The sequence below is a fragment of the Sapajus apella genome, unplaced genomic scaffold (genome assembly GCF_009761245.1).
Source record: "Sapajus apella isolate SASKATOON/1434 unplaced genomic scaffold, GSC_monkey_1.0 scaffold31, whole genome shotgun sequence".
In the NCBI taxonomy this organism is placed as follows: domain Eukaryota; kingdom Metazoa; phylum Chordata; class Mammalia; order Primates; family Cebidae; genus Sapajus; species Sapajus apella.
Window position 1 is genome coordinate 295,878 of NW_022436971.1, and position 24,861 is coordinate 320,738.

The following is a 24,861-nucleotide window of genomic DNA, read 5'->3' on the forward strand; positions in this document are numbered from 1 at the left end:
AAGTGTTTATCAGTATGTAAGCTTTGTAATGGAAGAACTTGTCATTTTACTCGTTTGCCCCTCAAAATGTTTAACAAACTCAATAATGTAGCTAGTTTTCAGGCTGGTGTGGTATTAATGTTCTTTAAATGGGAGAATCGATTTCTCTGTGTCTTCTATTAAGGAAATGCTTTATATAAAATTATGCTTTATACAAAATGTTTTATACAAAATTAATGCAATTTAGCAGCTTCTGGAGGAAAAGAAAAACACTAATGTTTTTGATAAAGGTACATAGTAATTGAAATTGATTTTCTTGATTAAGCTTAATATAATATGAATCAACCTTTTTTATAAATAATTGCTACCATGTAGATTATAAAGTGTGTGTGTCTGTATATATGTATATGTATGTCTGTGGTATATATGTAATCTTTCTTCTCTTTATTTCCGTGAAGATGAACTAACTCATGACAGAATTATTGTACTTTTCTTGTGTTTGTATGTATCAGTAAAAAACTATTTCATACAATGGAAAGAACATTAACCTTAGAATTGAATGTGTGGAGTGTTGAGAGCCTGACTAGGCTAGTGGCATTAATAATATAAAGTAAAAGATGCATTGTTCTAAAGGTTTTATTTTGTTACCTTTCACTTAGGATTTTACAGTTGATCTGAAAAAAATTTTGAGAATGTACAGGATAAGTAGTAGTCAGTTTTCAAGTATGTTTTTCTTACGTATGTTCAATTGTTCTTTCGCTTTTTATTGAAAAGGTCAATAAATAGTCAATAAACAGAAGAAAATAAACAATATTTTTCACTGCTAAAGAGTCTTCTCATATACATTGATTCTTGATTCTGTACAAGAATGTTAGTGGCAGTGTCCATATATGAGGTCTGCTTTTTGATCCTCTTTGTCTTCCACTGGACTGTTTGTCTGTCCTTCTACCAATAACACACTGTTTCTTGTAGCCATAACTACTATTAGAGTTTAGTAAATCTAGATGTCAGGCAAGGCAAGTCTTCCTACTTTGCTCTGTTTTTCTTTTTAAGATTCTCTGGGACAGTCTTTTTAATATTTATTTCCATATAAATTTTAGAATCTGCTTGCCAATTTCTACTGAAACCAACAAAATAAAATAAAGAATTCTCTTGTATTTTTTTTTTCATTTCTTTCTTCAAGTATAATTTACAAACAGTAAAATTCCTCTTTTACTGTACAGTCCTGCAGGGATTTTGATTCGGATTGTATTGAATCAGTAAATCAAGTTGGGGAAAATTGACATATTTCCAACACTGAGATTTCCTCTTATGAATGTGGTATATGTTCATCCCTAGAGCTATTTAGGTCTTTTTTTTTTTTTTTTTTGAGACGGAGTTTCGCTCTTGTTACCCAGGCTGGAGTGCAATAGCGCGATCTCGGCTCACCGCAACCTCTGCCTCCTGGGTTCAAGCAATTCTCCTGCCTCGGCCTCCTGAGTAGCTGGGACTACAGGCATGCGCCACCATGCCCAGCTCATTTTCTGTATTTTTTTTTTTTTAGTAGAGACGGGGTTTCACCGTGTTGACCAGGATGGTCTCGATCTCTTGACCTCGTGATCCACCCGCCTTGGCCTCCCAAAGTGCTGGGATTACAGGCTTGAGCCACCACGCCCGGCCATATTTAGGTCTTTAATTTCTTTGTAGAGATGTTACACATCCTTCACTGGATTTTTTATTTTTGTAATTTTTATTTTTTGAATCACAGTCACTCTGTCACTCAGGCTGAAGTGCAGCGGTGCGATCTTGGCTCACTGCAACTTCTACCTCCTGGGTTTGAGAGGTTCTCCTGCCTCAAGCTTCCGAGTAGCTGGGACTACAGGCATGCACCACCATGCCCAGCTAATTTTTGTATTTTTAGTTGAGACAGGGTTTTACCACGTTGGCCAGGCTGATCTCGAACACTTGGCCTCAAGTGATCCACCCATCTCGGCCTCTCAAAATGCTGGGATTACAGGCGTGAACCACCATGCCTGGCCCCTTCATTGGATTTATTACTAGGTCTTCAATGACATGATACTTATTTTAAAATTTCATTGTTATGTTACTGATGTATAGAAATACAGTGATTTTTATATCTTGATCTCATTTCTAGCAGTTGTTCTCAACTCATATTAATTTATCTGTAGAATCTTTGATTTCTGTGTACATAGTTTTGTTATTTCTGAATAATGACAGCTTTATTTACTCATTTCCAATATGCTGATGATTTCTTTATCTGCATATTTATCTTGGTTTGGCCTCAAGTACAATAGAAGTGATGATAGTGAACATTTCTTATCTCATTCCCATGATCAGAGCAAAGCCTCTCGTTTTACTATGAAGAAATATGTTTTTGGCAAGTCCTTTGTAGGTAACATTTGTCTTAGCCTGTTTTCTGTTGCTTATAACAGAGTACCTGAAACTGGGTGATTTATAAAGAAAGAAATTTATTTCATACATTTATGGAGGCTGGAAGGTCTAAGACTGTGGGGCCATATATGTTGAAAACCATCTTGGTGCTGGGGACTCTGCAGAGTCCAGAGGCCATGCACAGCATCCCATGGTGAGGAGGCTGAGTGTGCTAGCGACGGTCTCTCTTCCTTTTTCTATAAAGCCACCAGTCTTACTCCCATGATAAGTCGTTAATTAATTAGTCCATTAATCCATGAGTGGATTAATCCATTCATGAAGGCAGAGCCCTCATGACTCAATCACCTCTTAAAGCCTACCTCTCAATACTGTCACACTGGGGATTAGATTACATTTCAACATCATTTTTGCAGTGGACAAATATTCAAACCATGACAACCTTAATCAGATTAATTAAGAAAGTTTCCTGGTAGTGTGTTTCTTTATTTCTAAAGATAAGGTTTCCTTTAAAAGTTGCCTTTTTGATAATGATTTCTAACTTAATTTCATTTTAATCAGAGAGCATGTTCATATAATTTTAATCCTTTAAAATTTGTTGAAATTTGCTTTATGGCTCAGGTTATGGTCTTTTTTTCTTTTGAGACAGAGTCTCATTCTGTGGCCAGTACTGGAGTGCAGTGGTGAGATCTCGGCTTACTGTACTCTGCCTACCAGGTTCAAGCAGTTCTCCTGTCTCAGCCTCCCAAGTAGCTGGGATTACAGGCGTGCACCATCACACCTGGCTAATTTTTGTATTTTTAGTAGAGATAGGGTTTCACCATGTTGGTCAGGCTTGTCTTGAACTCCGCACCTCAAGTAATCCACCTGCCTTGGCTTCCCAAAGTGCTGGGATTATAGGCGTGAGCCACTGCGCCCAGCCAAGGATGTGGTTAATTTTTTTTTTTTTTTTTTTTTTCTAAGACGGGGTTTCACCATATTGGTCAGGCTGGTTTCGAACTCCTGACCTCCGGTGATCCACCCACCTCAGCCTCCCAAAGTGCTGGGATTACAGGCGTGAGCCACTGTGCCCAGCCAAGGATGTGGTTAATTTTTATATGTATCTTTTTGTACTTGAAAATAAAGCATATTCTCTCATCAGTGGAGACGTACTTTATATAGTGCTCATTATGCCTACTTTGTTGTGAAGTTTAATCATCTGTGTCTGTACTTTTTGAGTGTTTATTTGCACTATTACTTACTAAGAGAGGTGAGTTAATAACCCCCACTAAGCTTCTGAATTCCTTTGTGTCCCTTTGAGGTTCTGTTTATTTTCGCTTTATATGTTTTGAGACTATTCTATTAGATGTAAATAAATGTAAAGTTCTTACATCTTTCCTTCTTTTCTGTTTACTGTTTGTTTTTTGGACTCTAGGGTCTCACTTTCTCACTTTGTCACTCAGGTTGAAGTGCAGTAACACAATCATAGCTCCCTGAAGCCTTGAACTCCTGGGCTGATCCTCCTGCTGTAGCCTCTGCAGTAGCTAAGGATACAGGCATGTGCCACTGTGCCTAACTATTTAAAAATTTTTTTGGGGGTCATTGCATGTCTAAAGTCCGAGCAGCCCCGTCGGTAGGATGCCGCGTGGAAGCCGAAGCCGCACCTCCCGCATGGCCCCTCCGGCCAGCCAGGCCCCTCAGATGACAGCTACGCCCAGGCCAGGACCAGCCGCTCAGCCACCAGCAGCGGCACCCCCCTCTGCAGTTGGCTCTCCTGCTGCTGCGCCCCGGCAGCCAGGTCTGCTGTCCCAGATGGCAACCACTGCAGCTGGGGTGGCTGTGGGCTCTGCTGTGGGGCACACACTGGGCCACGCCATTACTGGGGGCTTCAGTGGAGGAAGTGATCCTGAGCCTGCGAGGTCTGACATCACTTACCAGGAGCCTCAGGGAACCCAGCCGGCGCAGCAGCAGCAGACTTGCTTCTATGAGATCAAACAATTCTTGGAGTGTGCCCAAAACCAGGGTGACATCAAGCTCTGTGAGGGTTTCAGTGAGGTGCTGAAACAGTGCCAACTTGCAAACGTATTGGCCTAATCAAGAAGTTCAAACTGGAGAAATGGAAAACCAGCTCTCATAACCAAGTTAACTTAATATAAAAATTTAATTAATAGTGAAAGTAGGCCGGGCGCAGTGGCTCAAGCCTGTAATCCCAGCACTTTGGGAGGCTGAGGCAGGTGGATCACGAGGTCAAGAGATCGAGACCATCCTGGTCAACAGGGTGAAACCCCGTCTCTACTAAAAATACAAAAAATTAGCTGGGCATGGTGGCGCGTGCCTGTAATCCCAGCTACTCAGGAGGCTGAGGCAGGAGAATTGCCTGAACCCAGGAGGCGGAGGTTGCGGTGAGCCGAGATGGCGCCATTGCACTCCAGCCTGGGTAACAAGAGCGAAACTCCATCCCCCCCCACCAAAAAAAAAAAATAGTGAAAGTATAAAGTGTAGCCTCTCCTGTCATTCCTAGCTTCCTTGCTTCAGAATTGAAATGGAAGGGGGTGTTCCTACTCTGTAGAATTTGGAGCTGGTCAAATGTGTGGCCTCCTTAAACTAGCTGTTACGATTTTATTCTTTGTGAGTTAATTAGAATAAAGTGATTTTTCTTCCCAAAAAAAAAAAAATTTTTTTGTGTGTGGAGATTAGGTTCCACTGTGTTCTTCAGCCTGGTCATGAGCTCTTGGCTTCAACTGAAGCTAGGAGTGGGATTACAGACATGGACCACTGCACCAAGCCTCTTATATCTTTCTTATGAATTAAAACTTATATCATTATTCAGTGACCCTCTGTATCTTTAACAATGTGTTTTGTTCCACCACTAAAAAAATATATAAAATTCATATATTGTAAAATTCACCCTTTTAGAGTGTACAATCTTTTCATTGACTTTTAGTGTATCCATAGAGTTGTATAACCATCATCACTGTCATATTCTAGAACATTTTCATCACCCCGGTAATAAACCACATACCCATTAACAGTTACTCCACATTCTTTTCATCTCCCATCTCTGGCAACTACTAATGTACTTTTGAAAAATGGATTTGTCTATCAGTACTTCATCCCCCCCCCTTTTTTTTTGAGATGGAGTCTTGCTTTGTGGCCCATGCTGGAGTGCAGTGACACGATCTTGGCTCACTGCAACCTCTGCCTCCTGGCTTCGAGTGATTCTCCTGCCTCAGCTTCCCGAGTAGCTGGGATTATAGGTGCCTGTCACCTCACCCAGCTAATTTTTTTGTATTTTTAGTAGAGACAGAGTTTTGCCCTGTTGACCAGGCTGGTCTCAAACTCCTGACCTCAGGGGATCCTCCTGCCTTGGCCTCCTAAAGTACTAGAAGTTTTCTTCTATTTTTAGTTTGTTGTGTTTTTATTATGAAAGGATATTTGATTTTTCCAAATGCTACTTCTGTGTCTATTGAGTTGATCATGTGGTTTTACAAAAAAAGCTCCCCTCTTTTTTTCTGTTACAAATAAAGTAACATCACCTTTATTGTGGTTAGAAATTGTCATCTACTTATATTTAAACCTTTTTTATGTCTTTGTGCTTTACACATATTCCTTGCAAACAGCATATAGTTTGATTATTTAAAAAACGTGAATTTGCCAGTCTTTGTCTTTTAAGTGGTACATTAGTATGTTTATAGTTATTGCAATTAGCTGATATATTTGGATCCACACCAGCCATCTTTTTTTTTTTTTTTTTTTTTTTTGCTATTCGTGCTACTTGTTCTGTGTTTCTTGCCTTCTTTTGGATTGATCAATTGTATTTTCCTAATTTCAATTCTTCCCCTAGTTTTTCAGTGTTGGAAAGTATACTTTCAGATTTTGTGTACTTGAAAATGTCTTTATTGAACCTTTTTTCCTGAAAGCTTTTTTTTTTTTTATACTAGGTATATAATTTCGTTGGTGGTTTTGATTTCTTTTCAGTACATTAAAATTTTTTTTGCAGTCTTCTGCCTCCTTTGTTGCTTGAAGTCAGGTGTCATTCTTATTTTTCTTTCAAAGAAATGTCTCTTTTCTGTCTAGTTGAGTATTATTTACTTTTTTGGTGCACTTAAGAAGTTGTTTTTATGTTCCATCCAGGAATTTTTGTCATGTTTCAAGAGGAGTGTAGACCCGGATACCCAGCCTACTTTATTACTGAAAATGAGATTTAAAAGAAAGTTAGCCTCTTAAATGTTAGAGGAAATATGCAATAGATACATTTATTTTTGGCTGAGCTATGAGTTGTTGAGAGCTATGAGTCGCCTGGAGAGAATGTTAATATTTTACTTAATGCAGTTGTATTTCTCCCTCTCTCCTTAGGGTTATAAAGTTTGAGTTGTAAACTGTTGCTTTAGTTGCTAGGCTAAAGTAATACAATAAAGTGATTCAAGATGATACAGCAAATTTTCAAAAAGGGTAGAAGTTCTCATAAGTAGTTCTTGATCTTTTTTTCTCCAATTATGCATTGCTAGGAATAGCATGGGTCGCTGTTTGCAAAGACGTGAAATACTGGCTATTTACATGTGAAGTCTGAAGTGGTCCTTCCCCTACCGCTGTGTTGGCTCCTTGATGTTGTCTAGGACTGAAGTTCTTTATTTGACCACAGAATGTTTTTTTCCTCATTGTTGGCTAGAAAGTTTCTTCTCTTAAACTTAAGAACTAGTTGATAAATTTAAGAGTCCTGTTGTGAATGTAGTACCACCCTTTAAAATTGTTGACAGCTTATTTTCTTTGTCTTTTAGTTCATCTTGTTGATATCTGGAACATGATTGAAGCCTTCCGAGACAATGGCCTTAATACACTGGACCATGCCACTGAGATCAGTGTGTCTCGCCTGGAAACTGTCATCTCCTCCATCTACTATCAGTTGAACAAGCGCCTTCCTTCTACTCACCAAATTAGTGTGGAACAATCTATCAGCCTCCTCCTCAACTTTATGATTGCTGCATATGACAGGCTAGTACCTTCCCTTACATGCTTACTTCATTTTAAGAACACCTGTCTCTGAATCATTCTTCTTCCATACTTCCTTGCTAAGGGCTGGCAACTTAGAATCACAATTAAAAGGGAAATTATTCAATGCAAGCCCTTCTAGAAACTGGTTCATAGTGACTTACTGTCCTGGAGCGTGGCATATATTAAACTCTGGAATATTATGGAGAATCACAACATTTGAGATGTATGGTTTGGGAAAAATACAGACACCTTAATACAGCTGTTCTCTAGCTCATGAGAAAAGCTAAGTTTTGAATTTGATTATGGGGCTTTCTATTTGACTTTTAAGGCTCTTTCTTTTTTTTTCTATGCCTAGTTTGTTCAAAAGCTGATCTTTTTTTACTCTGTAATATCAAATATTAGACTATAATTTTCTCTGTTTTTTTTTTTTTTTTTTTTTTTTTTTTTTTTTTGAGTTAGAGTTTCGCTCTTGTTGCCCAGGCTGGAGTACAATGGCACCATCTGGGCTCACCGCAGCCTCCGCCTCCCAGGTTCAAATGATTCTTCCGCCTCAGCCTTCTGAGTAGCTGGGATTACAGGCACGCGCCACCATACCTGGCTAATTTTGTATTTCTTTTGAGACGGAGTTTCATTCTTGTTACCCAGGCTGGAGTGCAATGGCGTGATCTCGGCTCACTGCAACCTCTGCCTCCTGAGTTCAAGCAATTCTCCAGCCTCAGCCTCCCGAGTAGCTGGGACTACAGGTGCGCGCCACCATGCCCAGCTAATTTTTGTATTTTTAATAGAGACAGGGTTTCACCATGTTGACCAGGATGGTCTCGATCTCTTGACCTCTTGATCCACTAGCCTCGGCCTCCCAAAGTGCTGGGATTAGAGGTGTGAGCCACTGCACCCGGCCTAATTTTGTAACGGGGTTTCTCCATGTTGGTCAGGCTGCTCTCGAACTCCTGGCCTCAGGTGATCCACCCGCTCAGCCATCTAAAGTGCTGGGATTACAGGCATGAGCCACTGCCCAGCCAAACTGATTTTCTCTTTATGTCTAGAAACCTATTTTAAACTTTTTCAATGCAGAACATAGTTTAGTAGATCTTAAAACAAAAGAAGAAAGCTATTTAAATGTACTTCAATTAAAAGGGAAATGATTTGCTGTACTTATATTTATAGAGAAGTAAGTTGGTATTGTAAAGAGTGAAACAAAAAAATTGTAAAGCACAGATTTATGATTGTGGAAGTACAGAGGTTAAATGGTGATGTTCTATGAACCAAGAGTTCTAGTTTCTGATTCTTGCTATCCTCTTGGCCATCTGATTTGAATGGATTAATTGTCTCTGCTTCATTTTTTGCTGTCTCTAGACCTTCTTTGGGTACACATATTTGTAAAATGCTTTCAGTTGTATCTTATAATAGTAAGGAGTCGGTGAATTAGTGGTAAAACTGTGGAAATATCAAAGCCAAGTCATAATTTAAGCACTCACTAAATTCACAACATTTTTATAAGCTGTTATCAAATTAGACCTTGTATCCATTTAATAGAAAATTATTTAAAGAAATTTGATTTTTTTTTTTTCAGATAGGTTCTTGCTGTGTTTCCCAGGCTGGTATCAAACTCCTGGGCTCAAACAATCTTCCCTTCCAGCTTCTCTAGTAGCTGGCATTACAGGTGTGTGCCACTGTGCCCGGCAGAAATCTGAATTTTAAAAATAAAAGTGTATAAGTGGCATAAGTCCCAGGATTCTAATGCCATTTTTTAGTAATTTAAGTTAGTGACTCCATAGGTTAATTTTTTCCTGCCCAAGAACTGGCTTTTTGTTTCAAAACCCTTAGTAAAAAGTGTTATTCTGTGGTAAGTAAGCAGCACCTTATCATGACACTGACTTATTCAGTAAATCAATTCAAGGATCACACAACACTAACTCAAGAAACAATATTTTTTAAAGTCAGAAATAAAAACTGTCTTACTCTCTGCAAGTGGTCAAGCAGAGATGAAAACCTTGGATTCCATAATCATGTTAAATAAGTTAAATACTGTGGCGTCTTAGTCCACTTGGCTGCTCTAACAAAATGCCATAAACTGGGCACTCTATAAACAACATACGTTTATTTCTTGCAATTCTGGAGGCTGGGAAGTTCAGGGTCAAGGCAGATTCTGTGTGTGGGGAGGGCCTGCTTTCTGGCTCCTAGACGGCACCTTTTTGTGGTATCCTCATGTGACAAAGGGGGCAAAGGAGTTCTCTGGAACCTCTTTTATAAGGGTGCTAATTTCATTCATGAGGACACCCTTATGACCTAATCATCTTTGAAGGTCCCATCTTCTAATACTGCACCTTGGGGGTTAGGATTTCAACATATAAATTTTGGGGGAGCACAGACATTCAGGTTATAGCATATGGCTAAAGAAGGAAGGGGAAGGAAGAGAACAGAGATAGTAAAAGGGGGACCTTAGAAACAGAAAGTACAAAGATATCCTGGTTCATATTCAGAGAAGACTAGACACATACAGAGAGACTACGAGAAGTAAGTGGACAGTGAATCAGATGAAGGCAGATGAGTAGAAACACACACTGAAAATAACTAATTAAAAAAAAAAAGATGAGTGAGTTAAGAAGAGTAAGGGATATAGTATGTTATTAGTGTGTTGGGTAATTTTCGATTTTATTTGTTTAAAATATTTACTATGGTATCAGAATAAATGATTACATCTTTACTAACCTTGAAACCTTTATATGACAAGAGCTTATTTGGCTATCTAGAAGTTTAAAATTGACCTTCTTGTGTTGGGAAAAAAGAAAGAATCTGATTATCAGAATTTCATTTTTGAAAACCAGGGCATTTTGTTGTTAAATACTTTAAATGTTAGTCTTTTTATTGATTGGCTACTTTGTTACTTAGGCTGGAGAGTTCCTTTCATACATAGACTACCTAGTTATTTGTTTTAATTGATCCATCCTGCCTTTGTATTTCATAATTCCATGAGGTTAAAATTTGAAAGCAAAAATTACTTAATCTCTCACCTCTAAATTTATAGTCCTTGTTTTTGGCCAGATGATTTCTGACTATTATAATAAAGCATGAGACCCTAAAACAACAGTCAGGAACAAATAGGGTCTAAAACTTTTCCTTAAGTATTTTCTTACGACCTAGTTTTTTAATACTGAGAGTTCTGAATGTGTTATATTTTGATAATTAAAAACATTGAAAAGGACAGAGACTTTACTTTGAAATTTCAGGCTTCTGGAAAATTTAAAAAAAAAAAAAAAAAAAAAAGAAAGAAAAGCACAGAGACCAATATTTACAAAACCCCTGGGTGCAGGATCTTAGCGAAAGCCACAAGGAGTTGTGAAAACACCGCTAGCTGCACTTTTTCCCTCTCAGGCTCTCCAGCACAATATTATTGGTAATCATAAAGATTCTTTAACCAATATAGTAAGGATATCCAAATTCCCAGCAAGAGGGAATCTTTACTCTGCTACAGCTGAGCCAATTTCACACTTTAAGATTTGTTACTTACAAATCCCCTTTTTATTTCCAAACTTGGTATTAGTTCAGTGTCTTTAGGTGTAAGTAGTAGAAAGCCTACCCATGTGGCCTTTTTAAATAAGAATATGGGTACAGGCTGACAAACTGAGGGGTCCAGAGGCAGGCCGGCCCTGATCTTGGTTGCATTAGAGCTCTGGCTTCATTTCTTTGAGTGGCTTTGCTCTCTACTTATATCAGCTCTATCCTTAGGCTGACTTCACAAAATGCCTGTGAGCAGCTACTACTAAATACCTCCTGTTTGAAGTTGAGGTTAAGGAAGAGTTGGCTTCTTTCAACACCAAGCAAAAGTACCCAAGTCTTCCTCCAGAACTATGTACTTTGCCAGGTATATGTAGGTGTTAGGCTTTATAGCTCAAATCAGAATTTATGCCTCTGGAGCAGAGAGTGGTTTAATTCTTACCCTGACCTCATGGTGCCATATGTAGGGGATGGATTAGATATGAGGAGACCTCCGTATTCACTATGCATTTCATGAAGGGCATCATACACTTGTGGTTCCCTTTCTCATTGAGTGGCCTCACCAGCCACCCAGTTACTTAAACCTGAAACCTGAGAATCATTTATAACTCTTCTTCTTTCTACCTCAGTCCCACACCCAGTTGGTTGCCAAGATCTGTCCTTTCTGCCTCTCGAATATCTCTCAAATCTATCTGCTTCTCTCCATCTGCACTGCTACCATCCCAGACCATCTTCCTTTTTCCCCGGAACTACTGCCATGACTTCTGACTGATCTTTGTGCGTGTACTCTTTCTTCCTTCATTTATTCATTCATTCTTAGAAATAATAAACATTCATGCACACACTAACCCAGAAACTTGAACATTGACCCTGGCTTGCAGTATCTCTGTCCTTGACAAAATCAGGATGTTCACTTTAGGTGCAGGTCAGTGGCATAAGACAGGAGAGGATAGTTTTTGTTGTTTTTCATTCCCTCTTGCATTTTCAGTCTTCCGTCAGAGTTATTTTCCCTCTGCCTGAAGAATAATATGCTTTGGTATTTCCTTTGTGCAAGCAGATTGTGACCTGCACATGTGGCTAAAAACATTAGCTTCATTTTTGTTAGAAAATTTCACCTTCATTCCTTAAGAGTATTTTTACTTAGTATACAGTTCTTCATTGACAAATGCTTTTCTTTTTTTTTTAAAGACGGGGTTTCACCATGTTGGTCAGGCTGGTCTTGAACTCCTGACCTCAGGTGATCCGCCCGCCTTGGGCTCCAAAGTGCTTGGATTACAGGCATGAGCCACCAGGCCCGGCGACAATGTTTTTCTTTCAACATTTTAAGAATGTTTTTCCAATATCCATTTGTTTTCATTATTTCTGTTGAGAAGTCAATTGTAGGTGTAATCTTTGCTGGTAATTTCTTCATGTCCTGTGGCAACTTTTAAGATTTTCTTTGTGTTTCTGGTTTTAAACAGTGTTACCATGGTGAGTCATGGTGTGACTTTCTTTGTATTTATCCTACTTGTTGTTCATTGAACTTTTTGTACACGTGGTTTGATACATGTTACCTGTTTTTTAAAATTCTCACTCATTTTCTCTTCATACATTGTTTATTCCCAATACTCTCCTCCCTTCTGAGACTTATTATTTAAAAAAAACCTATTACCACATAATATCGTTCTGAGACTTTAAATAAATGTATAGTATGCCTCTTGCTGTCTCCTCAATATTTTTTCTATCTTTTGTGAATTTGGTATCAATTTTTCATTCTGGGCTTTGTTCTCTATAATTTATCCTGTAATATGTCTTCCAATTTACTTATTCTCTTTTCGCCAATGACTAATCTGCTCTCAAACCCACCAGGTTCTTTTACTTTAAAAAAAAATTTATTTATTTATTTATTTATTTATGAGATGGCATTTTGCTCTTCTTGCCCGGGCTGGAGTGCAATGGTGCAACCTCGGCTCACCACAACTTCCACCTCCCGGGTTCAAGTGATTTTGCTGCCTCAGCTTCCTAAGTAGCTGGGATTACAGGTGCACACCACCACGCCCAGCTAATTTTTTGTGTTTTAGTAGAGATGGAGTTCCACTGTGTTGTCCACGCTGGTCTCAAACTCCTGAGCTCAGGTGATCTGCATGCCTTGGGCTCTCAAAGTGCTGGGATTACAGGTGTGAGCTACCACGCCCAGCCCCAGACCCACCAGGTTCTTAATTTTAATGATTTTGTTTTTTAGTTTAAACATTTATATATGATAGATTTTTTAAAATTGTTTTGGTTTTCAGTTCTCTACCAAATAACTCATTCTTGTCTCTTATTCCTTAAATATAGTAAACATAGTTATTTTAAAATCTGTGCTTATCAGAGCCTGAAATATCTGAGACAGGTCTCAGTCAATTTGGGAAGTTTATTTTTTCAAGGTTAAAGACACATCCATAACATGGCCCCAGGAGATTCTGACAACATGTGCCCAGGGCAGTCAGAGTACTGCTTGGTTTTATGCATTTTAGGAAGACATGATACATCAATCAAATACATGTAGATTTACATTGTTGTGATCTGGAAGGGTGGGACCACTTGAAGAGGGACAGGGAGCTTCCAGGTCATCGTAGATATAAACATATTCTGATTAGTAGTTGGTTGAAAGAGTTCTGATAAGGAGTTGTGGTGAGCTAGGTTTTATCACACAGATGAAGCCTCCAAGTAGCAGGCTTCAGAGAGAAGAGACTGTAGATGTTTCTTCTGAGACTTAATGTCTGTGTTGGTGTGAATGCTGGAGGGGTATGAGGCATGTCCATCCCCCACTTCCCATCATGGCCTGAACCAGTCTGTCAGGTGAAATTTTACAGTGCCCTGGCCCAGGAGGGAGTCCACTCAGATGGTTGCAGGGGACCTTTGAATTTTATTTTTGGTTTATACTTAAATCTAATATCTAGATTTCCTGTGGTTCTTTTTGTACTATTTGTTGTTTCTGGTTTTCATTCATGATGTTTTATTTCCTATTTGCCTTTTTATTTTTTGTTATAGCCAAACATTCTATAGCAAAGTTATTTTTATTATATACCAGATATTATGTTGCAGAATGATTTGCAGGGATAAGTTGAGGCCTAGGATAACGTCTTCTTCTGGAGAGGACATATGTTTGCTTCTGCCAGGTGCCTAGAGACCTTAACAATCCAGGATCACCTCAGTTCAGTTTCTGATTCAGTGCCTGTGAGGACCTGTTTACCTCTGGATACTGTTACCTTTAGGTGAAGTCTTTGGGCTCTCAGCCCAAGATAATAGGAGAGCAGGGTAAGCAGAACCACATGTCCTGCCAAGGGACTCCTTCTGCCTCGGCAGGTCCAAGCCTCCATGTCTTTCTCCTTGTCCTCTATACCATCAACAGGTTACTCTATTCTTCAACAATTTTGCTTCCCCCTCTGGAATCAAATCACTTGCATGGATTTCATCCATTGTACTCACCTCCCTGGGCATCCAGCCTCTCCTGCATTGGGTAACTTCACTTGGTTAGTTCTCAATAATGTCTATTCAAGGAGATCTTAAAACACTTTCCCTATCTTTTCTTTTTTGCTCAGGGGAAGAGTTGATCAGAACCACCTAGTGTGCTATTACCAGAAATTCATTATTTCTTCAAATATTTCCTCTGTTCCTGTTTTCTCTTTTTTTGACTCTTGGCATTTCTACTTCTTTCCTCTTTATCTATTAATGTTCCTCACATATGGCTTAATTTATTTGACTTTGCGTCCTTTTAGAAGAGTTTGCTGATCTGTCTTTCTGCTCATTAATTTGTTCTTCCTCTGGAGCCATTCTGCTGTTTATTCCATCTGTTATTTCTTTTTTTGTTTTTGAGACGTAGTTTCACTCTTGTTGCCCAGGCTGGAGTGCAATGGTGTGATCTCGGCTCGCCGCAACCTCCGCCTCCTGAGCTCAAGCAGTTCTCTTGCCTCAGCCTCTTGAGTAGCTGGGATTACAGGCGCCGACCACCACACCTGGCTCATTTTGTATTTTTAGTAGTGATAGGGTTTCTCCATGTTGGTCAGGCTGGTCTCCAACTCCCAACCTCAGGTGATCCACCCGCCTCGGCCTCCCAAAGTGCTGGATTACAGGCATGAGCCACCGTGCCTGGCCTTCACCTGTTATTTCTTTAGCTATAGCTATTGTATTTTCCATATGTAATATATATCTGATTTATTCTTTTTTGGGATTTGTGGTTCTTGTTTTATATTGTCTTTTTAAACATGTTTATTCTTATTTTTAAATTCTTGGTCCATTTGTTCTAGTACTGATGCTTCTGAACCTGGTGTATGTTGTCCTGCTTTGTTTTGTTTTTTTAGGTAGCTGTATCCCTGTATCTAAGGACTAGTGAAGGAGTGGACATTTGCTAAGAATGTGGGCCAAACTTGAACATGTGGGCTAGATTGTCCACATGTGTGCATAGTCCTTTGAAGTATGGGCTGTGCTGGAGGTGGGAAAGAAGGGGGATCAGATTCTTCCCACGTGGGAGTATAGGCTGCCTTACAGTTCTAAATTTGAACATGACATTCCTGCCATTATAAAGGTATGCTGGTCAGGGTACAAAGATAGAAACACATACACACACATATTTTTTTTCTATAGTCCAGGCTGGAGTGTAGTGGTGCAATCTTGGCTCACTACAACCTCTGCCTCCTGGATTCAAGTGATTCTCATGCCTCAGCCTCCCGGGTAGCTGGAACTACAGGTGCATGCCACCACGCCTGGCTAATTTTTGTATTTTCAGTAGAGATGGGGTTTCACAATGTTGGCCAGGCTGGTCTCAAACTCCTGGCCTCAAGTGATCCACCTGCTTTGGCCTCCCAAAGTTCTGGGATCGTATACAGCCATGAGCCACCGCATCTGGCCAAATTGCTCTTACAACTTTATTTCTGATTTTTGAATCTTATTTTTTACTCATGTTTTTTATCCATTTCTGTTTTACAAATGAGTCTGTGGCCTTTACCAAAGTGTTGGTTCAGAGATACAATGAAATTTTATTTAAAAATGTAACAAACTGGTTTAAAAAAAAAAAAAAAAAGATACAGCTAATGAAACTAGGTTTGGATAAAATCTGTAAAATATATATAAATCTAAAAAATACAAAATACAGTTTTGAACATGTCATTTAAAGGCCCAGGGTTATTGTTTACCATCTAAAATAACACTTGGTAGAAAATATTCTTGCTAATTTGAACAATTCAAAGATTCCTTTGGTATAAAGATACTTATATATGATGGATTTATATGAAAAAATTCCTGTGTGATTTGCAAATGTGGCCAACAACCATTTAAAAATGTTGTTTTAGCAGTTTAATTTGAATACATTAAAAAGTTGCATTGTTCCCTCTTAATAGTGAATGTTTAAAACAAAACAATACAAAACAAAGCAGAAACAAACAGTCCATTTTAAATAAAAGCAAATGTATTCCATAAATTCTGAATCTGCCCAGCCTAGCACATTATGGAATGGATGTTGCTGAAAAAAGATAATATTAGGTTACAGCCTTCTTCATTAGTGATTTTAAAACAAAACTGTAATTTCCTGGGAGGCACAGATATTTCATGTGTTGGCGTACAGTATTTATTTACATCCCTGCTTGTTTTTAGAAGGATTCAGGATGATAAGGAAAAAGCCAGCCAAGTAAGATCAGAGTCCTAGTGCTGAGTGGGAAAATTTTCCACTGCTGTAGCACATTTAACTTTATTTTTTTTTTAAGAGACAAGGTCTCTCTCTGTCACCCAGGCTGGAGTGCAGTAGCATGATCATAGCTCACTGCAGCTTCAAACTCCTGGGCTCAAATGATCCTCCTGCCTCAGCCGCTGGAGTGGCTAGAAATACTGGGTGCCTACCAACATGCCTGGCTATTTTCTTTTTCTTTTAAAAATTTCGGAGCTGTTTCTCAGTGTGAACAGGCTAATTAGTTTATTTTTTATTTTGTGTGGAGATAGGGTCTTGCTTTGTTGCCCAGGATGGTCTTGAACTCCTGGCTTCAAGGGATTCTCCTGCCTCGACCTTCCAGAGTCTTGGGATTACAAGCACGAGCCACCACACCTGGCCAGACATCACTTACTCTTTATCTTGTAGCTTTTATCCCAAGAGAAGTCATGAGTTTGTGCTAATTTCCAGACAAAAACCTGGATTCAAAATATGCAGACTTACAAAGGGTTTTACCATTAGCTAATATTTCAGAAGTATTTTTTTGTTTATTCTTCTGTGCATCTTTTATTTTATTTTTTTTAAAGGGCAGGAGAAATACTTTTTCTGAGTGTGTTTTTTTTCCCTTGCCTTTGTTTTTTTCTGAAAGAGGAGAGAAGTAGTAACAAGTCCAGAGAGACTTCTCCTGTCCATTCAGTACTTCACTTTGAAATTAATCTGATTAAGACACTATTTCATCATGTAACTTCCCACTTCAGAAACCTTCAAAGAATCCCAGTAGGTTTGAATTAAGCTCACACCCTTCAGTTTGGTTTAATGATAACAGTGCTTAGCTCCCAGCCCACACCAAGCTCTCATTACACTCCTGGAGACACTTCTTTTCCAACATGACGTGCTCATTTTCCCCAGACAGATGCCATGCGTTCTGTTTCCCTTCAACTCCCATGTCTATCTGGGATTACCCAGTCTCCTTTTCCTCTGTCCAAATATTTTCTGTTTCTCAGGATTCAGCTCAAGTTTTTATCTACTGTGTAGTCTGCCTTATTATCACCAATCCCATTTTCATCCCTTTGATGACTTACAGTCCTTGTTTGTATTATTATTTTGGCCTTTAATTACATAATGTTGTAAACTGCTTCCTAAGTGTTCAAAAAGGAATGGAAATCCTTGAGAGCAGAGATTCTGCTTTATATTTCTTTCATTCCTCAATTAGTATAATGCTAGATTATTTATAAATGTTTATAACATTGAAATGAAAAGCAGCAGGCATTCTGATTGTGATAAAATTAAATAATATTCTAAGTTGATTTTACTTGATTAAGCTGTTTGACATTTGCCAAATGGATTCTTGATTTGCAGTTGATTATTGCAAGATCCATTCACTGTGACGTTTTGTAAATTAAGATTAATTGGCAAAATGTGAGTTTTTGAAAATCAAGGAGAGATGCTCTTATTACTTTTAGCTACATATGATAATCAGACTGGTAATAGTGCTTCTGAAGTTGAAGTCTGTTTTCATGTGAGAAATTTATGGTTGGCAGCATCCACAATCATTTGCTAAAGAGGTAGAAACAGCTTGTTTTCTTAAGTACAAAATACTCCCTGTAGTCTTGTTTTCAAAAGTATTAATTTGAATAGCAAACTCCTACTAGATAGTGTAAAGCTAGAAACATCATCCAGATCAGATTAGTTTTAAATATTGAAAGGCAGAATTTGAGGCCTTATTGAACTGAAGCAAATGATTTCCCATCCACAGGGAACAGGTGGGGACTGCAGAGGCTTCTGAAGGTAGCTGCATGTTAAAACATAACAGCGTTTATTCAGGGTGACTCACTGTCTGCTTAGCTTGGCACAGAGCTAATAATGGTGTTTTCTCAGTGCTGGATAATAAGAACTCTTTTTAGAAGTCATGTGCATCATTTATTGTCAGACTGTAAAATGATAGGGCTGTGGAAATGAATCATGCAGAGAAGGCTGACGAAGAGAATTATCATGTCCTTTACTGAAGGAGGACATTACCTGGAGGGCTTCTATTTGAGTGGGGTTAAAATAACAAGTTTCTTCTGTCCTATCATCTCAACAAATATTACCTGCTTATCTTTTCATCTTAGTGTCTTGATATAGATGTTGGTATTCACTGTTAATTGTGTTGTATTTCAAATGTTGACCTATACCAATCCACTCTATAGCTATTATAGGCCAGATTTGAAGTGAGTTACATTATTTGTGATGAAACCAGGTTAAATATCTTTTCCAAATCTTGTTTGAAGGAGTCAATTCTGGTATAAACTTGGATTTTGAATTGGAAGTAGTGAAAACATGGACGTTTGTGAGGTTGTTTGTGCCTTGGCCAGGGGTAGCTAATTATTCAGTTTTAAGTGTCATTTGACCAGTATACACAGAAAAATTTCAGGTATCTGGTGGGAAGGATCAAGAATGAGTTCTTCAAAGAAGAAGGAATCAGTTAGATCAAGAACAAAATCATGTGGTATCAGGGTGCTGAGTAGCTGTAGTTTTCTCTCTGCTTGCCTCTAGTTGTAGAGGAAGAATGCTGGGGCTCTAAAGCAACATGAGAAAAGCAAAGGCAATGCTTCCTCTTGGCCTTGTTTGCAGGCAGTTGTAGGAAGTTAGGCTTAAAGTAGACTGAGAGGTTTCAATGCCAAGAAAAGCATTCAGCACAGAGGAGTAACTGCTGATGCTTGGCCCGCAAAGCAATCAGTTGAGAGAAAGGAGCAAGCTAAGGTTTTTTTCTTTTTCAAGGGAAAAATATAAGTAACATGATTTGTGGAAGTAAGGATGTTGAGATTACCCCTTCATTAATTTTATTGGGTAACTATTTCTTTCTTTATTTTTTTGAGACGGAGTCAGGCTGGAGTGCAGTGACTCGATCTTGGCTCACTACCACCTCCACCTCCTGGGCTCAAGTGATTCCCCTGCTTCAGCCTCCTGAGTAGTTGGGATTACAGGCGCATGCCACCACGTCCAGCTAATTTTTGTGTTTTTAGTAGAGTCGGGGTTTCACCATGTTGGTCAGGCTGGACTCAAACTCCTGACCTTGTGATCTGCCTGCCTTGGCCTCCCAAAGTACTGAGATTACAGGCGTGAGCCACTGCACTCGGCCAAATAACTATTTCTTCTTTAATAAGTTTCTTTTTAGGCCGGGCGCGGTGGCTCACGCCTGTTATCCCAGCACTTTGGGAGGCCGAGGCGGGTGGATCACAAGGTCAAGAGATCGAGACCATCCTGGTCAACACGGTGAAACCCCGCCTCTACTAAAACTACAAAAAATCAGCTGGGCATGGTGGCGCATGCCTGTAATCCCAGCTACTCAGGAGGCTGAGGCAGGAGAATTGCCTGAACCCAGGAGGTGGAGGTTGCGGTGAGCCGAGATCGCGCCATTGCACTCCAGCCTGGGTAACAAGAGCGAAACTCCGTCTCAAAAAAAAAAAAAAAAAGTTTCTTTTTAATTTTTTTTTTTTTTTTAGACAGGGTCTTGCTCTGTTGCGCATGCTGGAGAGCATGCCCAGTGAGCCGAGATTACACTGCAGCCTCCACCTCTTGAGTTCAAGCGATTCTCCTGCCTCAGCCTCCCATGTTGCTGGAACTACAGGCATGCACCACCATGCCTGGCTGATTTTTGTATTTTTATTAATAGTAGAGATGGGGTCTTACCATGTTGAGCAGGCTGGTCTCAAACTCCTGGCCTCAAGTGATCCACCCGCCTTAGCCTCCCAAAGTGATGGGATTGCAGGCGTGAGCCCCACCATGCCTGGCTTCTTTAATAAGTTTCTGTAACTGTATTTAAATATACAATTATTACTTTTGTGTATATTTTTGTTTATATTAATATTTCCTTTTGAAGAGTATATAAACCTTTTGATAGCACAAACTGTGAGCCTAAAGTGGTAAATGATGATAAGTGATATGAGTGGGGAAGACTGGCTAATCATTAAGACCTGAGCCATTCTCAGGATGCATACTTACTTATAAATGTATTCTTAAACATAAAAGAGTTACTAAGTATTTTCCCCAAATCTGTCCTGTCTATAAATTCATCCCGCTCACATTTACTATGATCTTCAATCTCAGATTCCTCTACTTTTACCTGAACTTAAAACTCCTGCCACTCTGCTTAGTCTGTTTATCCTATTGAGTTGCACATTGACACTTCCATGCATATCCCCTGACCCTTAATAAAGCATATGATATTAAGCATACATACATTTGTGCACCTGAAAGTGCACACAGGCAGAGGGAAGAGAAGATTCATGGTTTGTTAGGTGGGAGATTATGTGTGGAGATTTCTACGTGGCTGTTACTGAGTAAGAAAAATGGTTAAACAGTGGATTGCAGAGATGAGGTATTAAAGGAGCGCACATTACTGGCAATGCTTATTTGAGGGATTAAGGAGTCTTTTTTTTTTAAAAAAAACTATAAATAGCCTGAACTAGATTATTTTGTAAATTAACAGATTCCTTCATCAGAGACCAGACATTGAGACTAATATTAATCCTAATGAATGGAAAAGAATAGAAGTGTTTTAGTACTGATGCAGGTTAATTGAGAATTATATCTGTTATTCTATAATCAAATATGAGAATTTCTGAATCTAGGACTAATATTTACAACAGGCTTGAGTTAAAGAATATTGAATAAGGATGCAAAGTGTTGTAAAATATTAGTGTTTCTAAAACATTTTGAAGATTAAGAAAGTGTTGTGCAAGTGCTATTATAATATTTAGAAGTTAAGATGTCATAGTACCCATTAAGACCCATTGTATTGTGTTCATGGATGAGTACTAATGAGTTAAGTCTCTTCTCACTGAAGAGTTGAGAGTGGCATGGCTGTCTTGCTAGTATGCTGGACTCTGTTACACTTTCCTGTCTGCCTGCATAGGTAGCATCAGTTTTATCCCTGCAGCAAGGAATAGGTAGTTTGTCTCTTTGAAGGAAGAGAATGAGATTTGGAGCCAGAATGATTTACACAAATGCAATATGATTAATTTTCTGTAATCTTTTATTATGCCCTTTGATTTACCATGGCCAAAAAAATAAAAGCTAAAGTCTTACTATTGCATTCAAAGCTCTGTGTTGGTGGTTCTCAGCTCTGGATGCATACGAAAATAACAGAAGGAACTTTTTCAACGTGACATGAACAGGATGGGGTTTAGGCATCTGAATAGTATCCTTATTCTCTTGCCTTATTGAGGATTTGTATGGGTTCAGAACTCTAAATATATATGAGAAATGATCTTGTTGATTTCTACAGAAATGCCCTATTGTGAATTCAATTGGGAATTGCGAAATAATAAGAAATATACATGTTGGTCTCTGCCCTCAGTCTCTGGCACAGAGCCCCTGAGACCCTTGTAATTTCCTGAGTGATAGGGATGGCAGGAAAGACAGAGCTCCTGATAACCCCTTGATAGGTGGTAGAATCTTTTGTTTTAATATTTGGACTTTGACCCTAGTTCTTTCCACGGAACTCCTAAGACCTTTGTAATTTCCTGAGTGATAGGAGCATCTTTTGTACTAAAGAGGCCATTCTTGGTGGGCTCCTGGATAACCTCAGGATATAGACTGATTGCCAGGGGAACTAACCGTGTGATTGATTAGAGAGTTGGGACATTCAGCCCCACCCCTTAACCTCCAAGAAGGGAGAGGGGCTGAAGGCAGATCACCAATGGCCAAAGATATAATCAGTCACCCCTGCACAATGAAGTCTGTATTAAAAACCCAAAAGGACTATGTTTGGAGAGCTTCCAGATAGCTGAACAGGTGGAAGTTCCTGTAGCATAGTGTAGCACACCTGGGGAAGGCATGGAAGCTCCATGCCCCTTCCCACAAAACACAGCCTATGCATCTCCTCCATCTGACTGTTCATCTGTATTTTTTGTAGTATCCTCCATAAGTAAGTGGTTAAATATAGGTGTTTTCCTGAGTTCTGTGAGCCAGTCTAGCAAACTAATCAGCCCAAGAAAGGGCCATGGGAACCCTGGATTTTATAGTTGATTGGTCAGAAGTATAGGTGACAGCCTACTACTTGCTACTGATATACAAGGTGAGTACTGAGCCCTCAACCTGTAGGATCTGATGCCATCTCCAGGTAGTGTCGGACTGGAATTAGATTATAGACATCCAGCTGGTATCCGCTGGAGAACTGCTTGCTTGGTGTGTGGGGAAATAACTCCCTGTGGATCTGGTGTCAGAAGTGAAGCGCTGTGTAAGAGAGTAAGAAAAACAGTTTTGAAACCCCGTCTCTACTAAAAATACAAAAATTAGCTGGGTGTGGTGGCGTGCGCCTGTAATCCCAGCTACTCAGGAGGCTGAGGCAGGAGAATCGCTTGAACCTGGGAGGCGGAGGTTGCAGTGAGCCCAGATCTCGCCATTGCACTCTGGCCTGGGTGACAGAGTGAGACTCCATCTCAAAAAAAAGAAAAACAGTTTTGTTTCATTTTTTCTCCTCCATCATCTCCTCAGAGGATTGCATTGAATCACAACAGGATTCTGATCAGTTTGGAGAAAACTGACATTTAAATTACCGAGTCTTCCATTTTGTGAACATAGTATATCTCTCTAAATCTTTGATTTCTTTCATTCGTTTTTTGTAATTTTCAGCATACAGATCTTGAACATGTTTTAAAAAATGACTTTTAAGTATTTATATTTCTGTTGCTATTATATTTCCAATAGTCTTCTGCTAGTTTAAAGAAATAAAATTGAATTTTTTATGTTAACCTTGCATTCTGGTGTTGTTAAACTCACTTATTGTAGTGCTTTTTAGTAGTTCTGTAGCTTTTCTTTGTATGTTTATAAGGATTTTCTACATATGATCATATTGCCTGGAATGGACAGTTTTATTTCTTTACTTCTAATCTGTATGTTTTTTGTTTATTTTTTCTTATTTCACCAGCTGGGTTCTGGAGTGTGATGTTGACAAGTAGTTGTGGGAGCAGCCCTCTTGATTTATTCTTGATCTTAGGGGAAAAGCACTCAGCCTTCCTTCACTGAGTGTGATGGTCACTGTGATTATTTTTAAAGATGCCCATTGTCGACCGGGCGTGGTGGCTTACGCCTGTAATCCAAACACTTTGGAAATCAAGGTGGGCAGATCACCTGAGGTCGGGAGTTCAAGACCAGCCTGACCAACATGGTGAAACCCTGTCTTTAAAAAAAGAAAAAAAGGAAAAAAAAAAAAAGCCCATTGTCACATGGAAGAAATTCTCTTTTTTCTCCCCAGTTTTCTGAGAGCATCAGGGATTGATGTTGAAATTTGTCATCTGCATCTATTCAGATGGTCATATAGCCTTTCTCTCTTTTTGGTCTGTTGAATAGTGAATTATACTGATTGGTTTTCATATGTCAAGATAGCCTTATATTCTTGGGATAAAGCTCCTTAGGTTGTGATTTTGTCCCTTTTTATTTTGCTACATTTGATTTACTCATTTTGTTGAAGGTTTTTGTAACTATGTTTATGAGGGATACTGACTTGTTTTCTTTTACTTTAATGTCTTTGTGTGTTTTTGGTATTAGAATAATTCTGGCCTTACCCTTATCCTAAACAAATTAATGCAGGAACAGAAAACCAACTACTGACACTTTCTCATTTATCATTTATGGGAGCTAAACATAGGGTACTCATGGACATAAAGATGGGAACAGTAGACCCATGGGACTGCTAGAGCAGGGACAGCGGGAGGGGCAAGGGTTGAAGTAACTGTTGAGTACTGTTCACTACCTGGGTGATAGGATCATTCATACCCCAAACTTCAGCATCACGCAGTATACCCATGTAACAAACCTGCACATGTATCCCCTGAATCTAAAATAAAAATTGAGCTGGATGCGGTGGCTCATTCCTGTAATCCAAGCACTTTGGGAGGCCAAGGCAGGAGGATCACTTGAGTCCAGGAGTTCAAGACCAGCCTGGACAACATAGTGGGACCCTGTCTCTACAAGTAAATAAATAAATGAATAAAATAAAAGTTGAAATTATTAAAAAAAATAATACTAACCTTATAAAAAGAGTTGGGAAGTGTTTCCTCCCTTTTTTTATGACCTGGAAGAGTGGTGGACATGCAGTTTTTTCTTCTTTAAATGTTTAGAGATCTCCAGTATAGCCCTCAGAATGAGGAGCTTTCTTTTTTGAAAGACTTTAAACTGTAGATTCAATTTGTAATGGATATGAGTTTATTCAGTTTATCTGTTTCTTCTTGAGTGAGCTTTGGTAGTTTGTGTTTTCAAGGAGTAGTCTGTATCTGTCTAGTTCATCCAGGCTGTTGAATTCATGGACATAAAGGTGTTTTGATAATCTTTATTATTAGCCGGGCGCGGTGGCTCAAGCCTGTAATCCCAGCACTTTGGGAGGC

General features: G+C 39.1%; 1 protein-coding gene and 1 pseudogene across 27 annotated transcripts in view; both read left to right on the forward strand.

Moving 5' to 3' along the window:
* Window positions 1–24,861, forward strand: part of DTNB (dystrobrevin beta) — a 302,922-nt gene that overhangs the window by 53,856 nt on the left and 224,205 nt on the right. For all 26 annotated transcript variants that reach the window (XM_032293916.1, XM_032293926.1, XM_032293912.1 and 23 more), the window contains exon 4: window positions 7,125–7,338. In XM_032293916.1, coding sequence (XP_032149807.1) covers window positions 7,125–7,338 — 214 coding nt within the window. The remainder of the gene's footprint in view (window positions 1–7,124; window positions 7,339–24,861) is intronic.
* Window positions 3,925–4,463, forward strand: LOC116561935 (annotated as a pseudogene). Its single transcript, XR_004273673.1, has one exon. The product of XR_004273673.1 is annotated as a coiled-coil-helix-coiled-coil-helix domain-containing protein 2 pseudogene (transcript).